The sequence below is a fragment of the Canis lupus genome, chromosome 1, assembly GCF_011100685.1.
Source record: "Canis lupus familiaris isolate Mischka breed German Shepherd chromosome 1, alternate assembly UU_Cfam_GSD_1.0, whole genome shotgun sequence".
Classification (NCBI taxonomy): domain Eukaryota; kingdom Metazoa; phylum Chordata; class Mammalia; order Carnivora; family Canidae; genus Canis; species Canis lupus.
The window spans coordinates 112,467,287-112,479,786 of record NC_049222.1 but is presented as its reverse complement, the minus strand read 5'-3'; the positions used below and the strand labels follow the sequence as shown (position 1 = coordinate 112,479,786).

The 12,500-nt window shown below is 50.8% G+C and overlaps 1 protein-coding gene across 1 annotated transcript; it reads right to left on the bottom strand.

The window, feature by feature from the left end:
• Positions 1 to 216: 216 nt before the first annotated feature.
• CAECAM1 (carcinoembryonic antigen-related cell adhesion molecule 25) lies at positions 217 to 11,111 on the bottom strand. The gene is given in 7 exon segments (NM_001113459.1): positions 217 to 295; positions 550 to 591; positions 1,017 to 1,048; positions 1,363 to 1,415; positions 2,371 to 2,491; positions 9,831 to 10,190; positions 11,019 to 11,111. Coding segments are annotated over 7 exon segments (738 nt in total). The 5' UTR covers positions 11,083 to 11,111; the 3' UTR covers positions 217 to 229.
• Positions 11,112 to 12,500: the final 1,389 nt, after the last annotated feature.

Genomic DNA, 12,500 nt, shown 5'->3' with positions numbered 1-12,500 from the left:
TTAGAGTCCTGTGGACATCATGGCAGGAAGTGACTCCACAATCAGATGACCAAGTCCAGGCTGCTCACCAGCAGTTTGTAGTGAAGAAGGGTGATGAACTTACCCTTGATCCATGACCCTGAATATCCTCAACGTTTAGCATTGATTCTGTGCTCAGGCCTTGGCTCCTGACCCCACCAATGGCCTGGGGTTACAGGAGAGCCCGGGGAAGGAGGGTTCCAAGGTGAGACTAAGAAGCTACTTCTGCTTTGTGGTTAATCTGGCAGTAAATGCTTGTGTCAGGGTGTTGTAATTCCTGTAAAACAGGAAGAGGCCTCTGATCCCCTGTAAACTTCTGAGAACATTTAGGCTCTAGGCCTACCAGGGCTGCTCTCTGGGATTCGGCTGTGTAGCAGGTTTCTGTCCCAGACCTTTTCTCCCTCCTACTACCCCCTGTTCCTCTTTGTTCTGCTGTTTCCTAAACCTGAGAACACAGCCAGGGGCAAGCTGGTGGCAGATCTTCTGCCCCTTTGAGTTTCAGGGACCAGAACATTCATTGCCCACACTTACCTGGTATATAGGAACCTCTTTTGTGGGGCTGGGCAAGGAGGCCTAAACAGGAAATAATGGGTGTTGGTATATAGAAAGGGAGGGTCATTTCTCTACAAGAGTGACCAGTTCTGCCTCTTGAGCAGCCTTCTCTAAGCCTTCTCCAAATCCCGTCCCACACCATTCCCCACTGCACTCTCTGCCCCATCCAGGACCCCTGGATGCTGCTCCCAATGCCCACTCTGTCCCTGGATGGACTACAGGGTTCACTTTTGTCCAGCTAAAGGAAGCAGGGAATACTCAGGATATCGTGGGGTGTGGTCCTGCCCCTGATTGTGTCCATTCCCAGCCCGAATGAGGCTTGTCTTGTCCTGGCTAGTCTGGGGCTAGCAGGGCCTGTTTTGTGCTGCTGAATTGGTTGGTGACCCTGCCTTGTGCCTGCAAAGCCTAGACCCCAATGGAAAGAGTGGGGGAGGAGGCAGGCTTACCGGGGATGTGGAGCTGCTGACTGGGGCATGGCCTATGAGCAGAGAAAGGAGTTAGCACCCAGCGTTGTGAGGAAGCTTGGGCCCACCACCCCAGTCAGGGACATGTCTTTAGCTCTCAGAGAACCAAGGAAGAATGTGCACTCCCAGAGAGAGACCCATGGGCCATTTTAGGGTCCAGTGAGTGCCAGGTGCTGATCTATGATCTATATTTCCAGAGAATATACCCAGTGGAGGTCTCCAGTGCTGAAGCCCAGAGAAAGGGTGAGAGGCTCCGGGGGTGGGGGTGAGTGGACACTGTGGAAGAATTCAGGGCTCCCAGTCCCACCCATAATGAAGAGATACTCACAAGGGGTAGATGCTGGGTGCCAGAGCTGTCTGAGATCATGCCAGGCACTGGCCCTAGGAGAGATCATCCTTACTGATGTGGGTGTAGATTGAGGTCACATCATTGGTGCCAGAGCAGGGGGCAAAGAGGATCTTCATTCAGGTAAGAGTTAGAAAACTCCTCCCTCCACCACTGCTTTTTAGGAGAGCAAGGGCCCAGGAGAAGGGATAAGGAAAGGCCTTTAGAACATGTCTGTCCTAGGCCCAGAGAGGAAGCCCCACAGGCTGATGGTATCTAAAAGAAAGTGTCTTGAAATGGGATAGAGGACTTAGGAAAGGAATCAAACTTTATGGTTTGACTGAGTGGAAAGGTCAAGGCTGCAGCTGCAATTGCGGACATGTGGGGAGGCCTAGGGATGCTGGATCCCTGTTCATGCATGGTCATACCATAACCCCATCAGGCAAGGAGATGCTGTAATGGGACAATGGCCTGTATGCCATTTCCATTGGCCTGGAAGAGGCATAAAGGGCATCCAGGAACCTCTCCCTGGATGAGCTTAGGTTCTCTGGTCTCACACTACAGAGACAATGGTTCTCACATCTGCCATTTGTGAGGATGACTCCATCTGGCTTCTTAAGCTCTTCCACTCTCTGCTGTGTGACCTTTGCCAAGACCTCCCTCTGATCCTGAGGCTGCAAATCCCCCTCATAGGGTATGTGGACTAAACCATGGGAGGTGCTGTTTACAGAGTATGTAGTCCTGGATGTACTTCTGTACTGTTGCCAAGTGAATCAGGACAACTATGAGGGGCTGTTCACCAACTGTCCCTAATTTATAACTGAGGAGGCTATGAAGGAAGCACCCAGGTTAGCAGCTGATCAGGAAGGAGGAAGACAGAATGAGAGGGAAAATCCTGGGGCATTTAGGTAGCCTGGAAGAGTCAGTGAGAATCCTAGGTCAGGGGGCATCTCCTTCCTGCCCAAGTGTCAGGTGTGGGACAAGATCAGCTTGTGGAAAATGCCATCATACCTTCCAGTCCTTGTGCAGAGCAGGAAATACGCCAGGGTAGCCATGAGTGCTACTCCAATCAGGACCCCGAGTGCAATGCCAATGATAGACCCCACAGGGAGACCTGTGGTGCTTCTTTTATCTGAAATAAGAAGAAAAAAATGAGGGGGACAAGTCTCAGGTCAAATCTGGGGAAACCAGGAGGGGCCTCGGGGGAAGGGCCTGCTTAGGGAGGAAGGCAAGGCCACCAAGGTCTGAGTGCCGTGTGTGTTGTTACCACAGTGACCCGACTCCCTTGGCCACTGCATCATTTCTGTTCCTCACAGTGAAACACTGGACATGCTCTAATCTTCAAGTTCTCCCACCACCTCCAGAGCCAGTATTGGCATCCAATTCAATTTCCTCTCACATTATGCCTCTTCCCCTGGGTCTTCCTTTTCATCATCATTGATGGTCTTAGAGAGTGGCCCTTACCTGTCCACTCAACACTGATTAAAGAGAATACCATTAGCTGACTGATTTTGAGGTCAGCTCTATGAAAGACTTGAGATAAATATTATCTCATCTGAGCCTCCTGTGAGGGCCTGGGTATCATCCCCACAGTGCAAAATGAGCATATGCATTGTATAAAGGGTTTAGCTAAATCAATGAAGGTCACAAAGCTGGAATTGATAACATAACACTTAATCTCAAGTCCACATGATATTACAGCTAGTAAAAAAAAAACTTAATAAAGGAAAAATACCTGCTAAATTTCATTGACTCCTAAATCTGTATATGATGCTTTCTCAGGATTTCATCTCATAAACTCATATTAACAAACCTTACAAAAAAAAAAAAAAACCTTACAGAAGCCCCAATCCAGCTGTTATTTCTCATTTTATAGAAGAGAAAACAGAGGTTCAGGAGATTGAGCATTTTTCCTGAGGTCCACAGCTGATATTTATCAGAACCAAGATGCTAACAAGAGTAGTTTAATTCTGGGGATCTTAAGGACATTTCCCTAGAGGCTCTGGAGGAGGCTCCCATCTTCTCTGAGGCTGCATCCATTTTACACCCCCTACCAGCAAAATACACAGTGTGGAAGCGGGAGTGGACAAGTGTTGCTCACAGATCACATACAGCTAGATGGGGTCACTTTTGCTGGAACTGACCACCTTGGAGACCTCACACTGGCAATTCCCAACATTCTCCTTGCTGACAGGGCATACGTTCAGGATGAGAGCTTCCTTCTCTCCATGAACTTTAGATTCTGGCCATTCAAGAACCACTGGATAGAGACCTCAGCATTATTTGTGAAGCAAGTCAGGACCACAGAGTCCTTATCTTCTGTGACTGTGGTGTTGCTGAACTGAAGAGAGGGCTGGGCCACTGGCTCTGTGGAGAAATACAGGAGGTGATGAAATGATAATGGGCCTGAAGCCATGCTCCTTTCTCTGAGATCACAGCCACTCTGAGGGCCCCAGCAAGCTCTGTAAAGGTGCCCCAGAATATGGCCCTGCTGTCTGCAGAAGGATGTCTTTGTTCAGGTGATGATCTGCGGGAGGGCTGTACCTCCCCCACTGATCCTCACATTCTGTTGTGGCCCTCAGTCATGTGTCTGCTCTTCTTGGACATCTCTGTAATATCAGCACCAGGACCTCTTCCCCCACATGGCCAAAAACCACATTGACAGGTAGAATTTTTTCCCATGGAAAACTTATTTTTGAACTTTTGTGACTTTAAAAGATCAGGCCTCTTTCCTTATATACCTTCCCGTGTATTTGGGGGAAGGAAGACTCACAGCCCTTCCCTCTCTGTGTCCAAGGCAGGTTTGTGTAAAATAGGGAAGGCATTCACACTGTTATAATTTACTAGGGAGTGAGAGCAGCCTGCCCATTCAGCATAACCTTGGGAATCAAAGGGTTTTCAATCTACAGGATTTCTCATTCTGAAGAAGACTTTCACTTCCAGATCTGCGGATTGATTCTCATGGTGAAAACCTTCTGTAGAGAAGTGGTTTCTGTATACAGAATACTTGCACCCTTAGGAATAGAAGGAAACTACTGCAACATAATTAAGGCCTTATATGAAATGCCCTTAGCTAGCCTCATACTCCATGATGAAACACTGAAAGCATTTCTTCTAAGATCAGATAGAAGATAAACATGCCATTGACACCACCAGTATTCAATACAGTACCGGAGTCCAGGCCTAGGACTAGGAGGAAAAAACCCAAAATGCAGTCAAATCGGAAAAGAATAAGTTAAATTATGTCTGTTTGCAGATGACATGAAATTATATGTACAAAACCCTAGAGATAAAAAAAACCCTAGAGATGACACACAAAAACTGTTGAACTAATAAATAATTGCAAAATACAAAATAAACATACAAAAATAACTATGGTTAACACTAACAGTGATGTACTCAAGAAAGAAATTAGGAAAAACATTCTATTTGTAAGAACAGTGAAAAATAGGGGATTACTGGGTGGCTCAGCGGTTTAGTGCCTGCCTTTGGCCCATGACATGATCCTGGAGTCCTGTGATCAAGTCCCACATCGGACTCCCTGCATGGAGCCTGCTTCTCCCTCTGCCTGTGTCTCTGCCCCTCTCTCTTTCTCTCTGTGTGTGTGTTTCATGAATAAATATTTAAAAATTTAAAAAATAAATAAAATAAAATACTTAGGAAAGAAGAAAAATACTCAGGAATTAACTTAATTTATGAGTCAATAGACCGTCTATGGAATTCTATAAATCATTGCTGAAAAATATTACAGAGGACACCAATAAATGGAAAGATATCCCATGTTCATGGATGATAAGTTCATATTGTTAAGATGGCAATGTTAACTAAAGAGATCCATAGAGTCAATGTCATTCCTATAAAAATCTTTTTTTTTAAGATTTCTTTTTTTTAATTTTTATTTATTTATGATAGGCACACAGTGAGAGAGAGAGAGAGAGGCAGAGACACAGGCAGAGGGAGAAGCAGGCTCCATGCACCGGGAGCCCGATGTGGGATTTGATCCCGGATCTCCAGGATCGCGCCCTGGGCCAAAGGCAGGCGCTAAACCGCTGCGCCACCCAGGGATCCCTAAGATTTCATTTTAAGTAATCTCTCCACCCAACATGAGGGTCAAACCTACAATCCCTAGATAAAAGAGTCTCATACTCTACCATGTGAGCCAGCCAGATGCCTCCCTATCAAATTGTTAAGAAAATATTTTGCAGAAATAGGAAATCCAAAAATTCACATGGAATCTCAGGGACCTCAAATACCAAAATTATTTTGAAAAAGAACAAAGTTGGAGGACTCCTACTTCCTGACTGCAGAGTTACAGTACCAATAACATTATATTGGTATTTTTAAAGATTTTATTTATTTATTCATGAGAGACACAGAGAGAGAGAGGCAAAGACATAGGCAGAGGGAGAAGCAGGCTCCCTTGTGGGCAGCCCAATGCTGGACTCAATCCCAGAACTCTGGGATCATGCTCTGGGCCAAAGGCAGATGTTCAACCACTGAGCCACCCAGGCGTCCCTATATTGGTATGGTATTAAGGGAGACATAGAGACCAATGGAATAGAACAGACACGCTTGAAACACACCCTGACATATGTGGTCCAGTGATTTTCAATAAGGTTGTCACGACTATTCAATGGAGAAAAAAAATCTGTTAACAAATGGTGTTGGGAACACTGGATATTCATGCCAATTAATGAAGTTGGACATGACCTTATACCATGTGCAGACATTCACTTAAAATGATCAAACATCTAAACATAAGAGTCAAAACTATAAACGTCTTAGGAGATAACATAAAGTAAAAAGTTATTGGGACTGGATTTCCTAATGATTTCTTAGATATGATACCCAAAGCAAAGACAACAAAAGAAAAAAACAAATGAATTGGATTGGATCAACATGGAAAACTTCTGTGCATCCAAATACAATTAGCAGAGTGGTAGCCTAGTTATGGAATATACAGGATATAGGGAGGAAATGTACAACATAGGAAATACAGTCAAAATATTTTAATGGGGCTGCATAGTGATGGATGGGAGTTACTCTGTGTGGAGTATAGCAGAACCTATAGAGTTGTTCAATCACTATGTTGTACACCTGAAACTAACGTCACATTGTGTGTCAACTAAAGTTAACTTTAAAAAAAGAGAGGGCAATGCAAGGATTGGAAGGAAATACTTGCAAATCATATCTGGTATGAGATTAATATCCGGAATATATAAAGCATTTCTGCAATTCAACAACAAAAAGCACCTTGACCCTGAGGATCCTTCTTTCTTCCCCATTTGCAAAGCCCTCATTTATGCATGGGGCTTTCTGGAGCTGAGACACCGCTCTCCCCATATTCCAGGCTGGATCCAAGGTGCTATGAGAAATCTGAAAATAAGGGAAGAAAGCATTGCAGACAGGTAATGGGAGAGCTCCAGGACAGAATTGGGATTTGCTCATGATAAGAAGATGGGAAGGAACTTCTAGGCTCTTTTCTGAAAGGCAGGCAGATCTTGACCACAGTAACTCAATGCAGATGTTCCAGGGATGCACTTACCAGAGACTGTGATAGTCTTGACTGTGGTCTTATTGAGGCAGGTGCCAGAGATATAGACGAGGCAGGTATAGGATCCACCATCATTCACAGTGATGTTGGGTATAAAGAGCTCCTGTGTGGATGGCTGGGGTCTCTCATTGATAAGCCAAGAATACTGTGCAGGTGGGTTAGAGGCTGCATGGCAGGAGACACTGAGGTTTCCCCCTAGATGGTAATAGGAGTCTGAGGGGGGAAATGGTGGGTGTGTCCGGGCCATCTGGAGCAAACAGAATAAAGCCACATGTGTTGTAGTAAGAGGGAAGGGGAAGTTCCCAGTCTGCATAAGGGCCACAGCTCTGAGCTGGATGCAACCTTGTTTTCAAACGTCCCAACCAGAAGCCCCCTGTGTTTACTAAGCCTCAGTCTGAGACATGAAGCTGTTTCCCCTCCCAGGCTGTTGACCCTCCCAGGGAGGAGCAGCCAACCCCCTCCTAGTCTTGGTTAGGCTGGGCCTGCCCAAGTTTGCTGGGGACAGGAAGCCATGGCCAGGCTGGGTGTCCAGCTGAAGGTCATGGATGTGGACTCTAGAAGGGTGAATGTGGCCTGGCCTCTAGCTGTGTGGACTTGGGCTGGCAGCCGGGCCAGGTAGGAACAGAAGTTACTCACAGAGAACATTCAGGGTGAATGGGTCACTACGATCGGCACTCACTGGGTTCCGAGTTTCACACTCATAGGGTCCTGTGTCATTCCTCGTGACACCATGTACAGTGAGAGTCCTGTTGTCCAGGGACAGCTCCAGCCTGGGACTATCCACGGTGGCTCTTACTGCTACTGACCACAGGCAGCTTGTGCTCTGAGTCTGAGGTTCAAATGTTAATACTACAGAATCCACATTCTCCACAGGGTTTGAATTGTTGCTTGTGATATGGGGTTTTTGTAACTCTGCTGTGCAGACAGGAGAGAGAACATTGCCCTGTGTGGTACCTGTGATTCCTCTATCGGCATCTTTTTTTAAAAAATATTTTTACTTATTTATTTGAGAAAGAGAGAGCAGGGGGAGGACTAGAGAGGTAGAGGGAGAAAAAGACTTCCCATTGAGCAAGGAGACCCACTTAGGGTCTACCCCAGCATCTTGGCATCATTGGCTGATCCAAAGACAGGTGTTAACCAACTGAGCCACCAGGTGCCCCTTTCCACAGGTATTGTGAGTCAGAGTTGGCATCTCTCACCTCTCAGCCAACCTGAGTCCTTAAAAGAATATGCAAACTGTGTATGTCAAGACCAACCGATGAAGATGTGAGCGCTCAGAAATAGTAAAGCCCCTGCTCTATGTTCTGAAAGCACAGGCTCTCTTGTGTGGATTAGACAGCAGCATTTGGTCAGGAAAGATCTGGGACAGAGTCACAGATAGCACTGGACTTCCCTTGGTTCATCATAGACCTGAAGGCCCACCCTGGAGATAGGGTTCTGGGGAGAACTGACTCCCGGAGAAACCAGGAATAAGCACAGAGGTCAGTTAGGCACTCAAGCCCCATGGGGGTACAGCTCTGCCCAGCTGTTTGATAACGAGTGACATGATGCAGTGTGACCCCTTACATGGCAGAGCCGAGTCCAAACACCAAGCAAAGAGTCAGAGGATGAGTAGGAAGCAGGGGTGGTGATCTATGAATGATCCATCATCTCTTTAGAGAGGCGTCCTGGGTGCAGGATCCTAGGAGGTCTGTCCATGCAGGTTCCCCGCCCTCCAGCAGCAGAGATACCTGCACCATCCACTTCATCCTCCTAAACAAAAGCAACTGAGTTTGTTACCCGTGAACCCTGTGCTGGTTTCAGGTGCAAAGTTGGGAGGGGAAGGCAAGTCCCATCCCTTACACCCCAGTGGGAGCCACAGCAACACATCAGGAAACAATCTGATTTCAAGTCCAGCCCAGGGAGGTGAGGATGAACCCCCTGAGGGGAGGCAGGAGCATTCTCCCTCTGATTGCTGAGGCAGGTCATTCTGGTGTAGAGTAAACCCAGAGTGAGCCTCCTTTTGCTCTCACTGTCCAGACCAGCATTCCTCCCACTGAGGGAGGAGAGGATGGGGCTGGATCTGCAGGCAGAACTTGGATAACAGATGTGCTGCTCATCAGTCTGTGACCCTGATTCAGTGACTGTATGTCCCTGTGCCTTGGTTTCCTGGAATGCAGTAGGAATAATGGTAGATGATGTCTACATGCCAGGCCTGTGAATTAACCATTAAACATCCTTAAATACCTGACCCAAATATCGTCCATAGCAGCTGGTCAATCAAATAGGCCTCTGTTCCTGCTCACCCCACAGGAGAGGGCTCCCTGGGCCTGATTCTGGGTGGAGGAGGAGCTGCCAGGAGCGTCTCTGCTCTGTTCCTCCCTGGTGGTGCTGACCTTCCTCTGGAGTCCCCCAAGCCCCCCACAGCAGCTGGCTAATGGACTGGGGACCTGTTATGTCGATGCTGTCCATGCTGAGCCTCAGGTAAAGGACCAGGCTCTGCCCCTCGCCCAATGTGGCTCTTGAGCCTGAGCACTGACTGGTGACCAGCTCAGGCTGCCGGGAAATCCTTGCTTCCAGTCAGCTTGGCCCAGGAGCACTTATCCCAACCTGGCACAGACTCCCCAGGGTCACAAGAATCAGGGGCCCCCAGACAGTGGTTTGGGCAGGGGCTTTCTGGGCTGAGGTCTGGGGAGGATTCCAGGGACTCCTCAGGCCTGGCAGGAATGAGTCTAGGAAGTTCTTTGTGATGATCAGAGTCTGGATTCCAGGAAAGGAATTCCCATCTCAGGAAGTTTGTCTCCACTGTGTGTGGGTCCCCCACTAAATGTTCAAACCACTAAAGGGACATAATGCAGAGAGGGATGGAGGCCCAGTGCAGGCCTGTGAATCCTGTGTGTGTGAAGTAGACACCAGAGGTGAGAGAGGAATTACTCACGGAATACTCGGAGCTGTCCAGGTACTTGTTCAACTTGAATATCATTTGTAATGATTTGTAGGGTGTAGTACCCCGTGTCCTTCAGGGTGATGTTCTGAAACAGCAAGGATCCATTGGGGTATGCTGTCTCTCTGCCGCTGTGTGCATGCCCAGGGGTAATCACTTGTGTGTTTACCACATATGACACAATACGATTATTGGTCTCTACACTTTTCCCTCTGAACCAGGCATATCCTAGAAGATCCCCAGGCAGATTGAGGACTCGCAGAAGAACGTCCTTCCCTTCAGCAGCATTGGGAGGCACGGACTCCACAGTGACTTGGGCAGTGGTGGGCGGGTTCCAGAAGGTTAAGAGTGAGACTAGGAGGGAAGAGAGGGGACGGATCAGTGTTTGGACCTATGTGTTGGGAAGGAAAGCTGGAGCCCTGTTGACAGAGTGGGTCCTAAACCCCCAGCCTCGGAGTGTGTGTGTAAGAGTGCATGCGAATCTGGGTGTCTGTGTGTGTGTGTGTGTGTGTGTGTGTATTCTGCTGGTCATGGTCACTGGAATGACCACTTTACTTATACACCCAAGAGCTTATTTCCTCTGTTTCAAATGCTCTTCCTCACATGACACCATCACTGCCCTCAGATACCTGCTCATACTCAAGTGGTCCTTGGGAGAGGCCTGCCTTAACCTACTCCTCTGAGGACCCTCTGTCTTCATGTCCTGACCTTTCCCTGCTCTGTTCCCTTCATTGCCGCTTATCCTTACCTGACATGACTTTCTAGATGTCTCTGCGGGTCTGTCTTCCTCCCAGAGAAGTGAGCTCAGGGAGCAGGGACTGGTCTGCTCTGTGCTGTCCCCCGGGGTGGCCCGGCTGCAAATACCAGGGCTGAGCGTCCCCAGGGCCCTCCGAGTCTGGCGCTTATCGGTCAGGACCCCAGGGTGGTGGCAAGGCCAGGGTTTAGGGTCCCTGGGTGTGGTTCCCGTCAGGTTGCAAAACTGAGTCCCCGGTGAGGAGGCCCTTGGGACCCAGCCCCTCACTCCCCACTTGCAGATCCCGAGGCCGCCCCGTCGCTGAGCCGGCTCCCCCGCCCCGCCCGCCGCCCCGTCCCCCGCGGAGCCCCGTCCCCCCGCCCAGGCCCCAGGCCCCAGGCCGCCGCTCCCCCGTCCTCCCGCCCCTCCCAGGGGATCGGCCCCCTCACCGGCCAGCAGGAGCTCCTGCCAGGGGCCGCGCCCTGCTCGGGGAGAGGCCGAGGGGGGCTCCATGGTGCCCGCTGCCCGCTCCGTCCGGCCGGGGTGAGAGCAGCTGCCGCCGCGCAGACGCTCGGGCCCCGCGGTCCGCCCCACAGCGCCGCGTCCTTCCCCCTCCGCGCGGGGCCGCCTCTGGGGGCGGGGCCGGGTCACGCGGGCCGGGCCGGGGCTCGCCGCCCCCCCCCCCGACGGCAGGTCCCGGGGTTCCCTTCCTCTGTCCCCGTGGGGGTCCCCGCAGCTGCTGAGGCCTCCGGTCTTCAGCGGGGATTTCCCGGCAGACGCGAGCGCGCGCACACGGCCTGCTTGGCCCGAGCACGAGCCCGGGGCGTCGGGTCCGGGGCGCGCCCCGCAGCTGGGGGCGAGGTGCAGGGTCCGCGCCCCCACAGCCCTCCCTCCTGGCCCTGGGGCTTCCCCCTGCAGAGCGGGAGCCCGCGGCCGCCTCCAGAGCCTGTCCCGGGACGTCACCCCCACCGGGCCTGGGGATCACCTGGGGAACGTCATCAAGACTGCGGAGGCCCAGGTGACCCCTGGACAGGCTGCTTTAGCAGATGCGCAGCCAGGCGGAGACCCCGGGACGTGGCGCCGGGGCCGCCTCTGCTCTGCGCCCACGGAGGGAGGGTCCGCAGATCCTGCGGAAAAGCAGATCTGACTCGGCAGGTGTGGTGTGGACCCCGGAGCCTGCATCTAACCAGCTCCCAGGGGACGCGGATCCTCCTGGCCCCGAGGGGCGGGCTTTGAAGAGCCGGGCTGAGGGGGACCCGGCTCCCTGAGAGGGTGACCCTTGTCCCTTCCCTCAGTGGCCTGTGCTGTGTCCTGGCCTTGAGTCTGTGGGCACCACACACACAGCCCAGGGTCCCCAGATCCAGGGGATCGTTTACCTTGGTAACAGAGAAGCCCAGCTGGGCAGGGTCTCCCCAGTGATCTCACCTGCTCTGGGGAGGATGGATTTCCTCCTGGCAGCAAGGTCACAGAGAGGACTCTGGGGGTGAGACAGGGGCAGGCAGGGTGATGCCTGGTGAGGATCCAGTGTCCATCCCTGGGTGTCAGCAGCCTGGCCTCTGCTTCTAAGAATACAGACCCAGAACCCAGGTATCTCAGGAGATCAGTTCCCAGGTGTGAAGAGGACTTCCTGCATGTCCTGGGAAGAAAAGATGGTGGTGGGAGGTCAGGTGGTTGGGGTTTCCTGGTTCTCAAGGGAAGGTTCTGAGGAGACCCTCCCTCTCAGTGTCTGTTGGCTGAACTGTGGCCCAGAGACTGCCCATGTGCTCCTGAGTGTCCTGGGCAGCCTGTGTCCTCTGCTTGGGGAAGCCTCTTGTAGTCACCCTGCTGCCTCCATGGCTGGTGCCAGGTAAAGAGTAGGGGCTGCACAGGGACTTCTGACAGATTGGGCTGCTCCTAGGGCATAGATGAATAAGCAGGACAGAACAGGCATG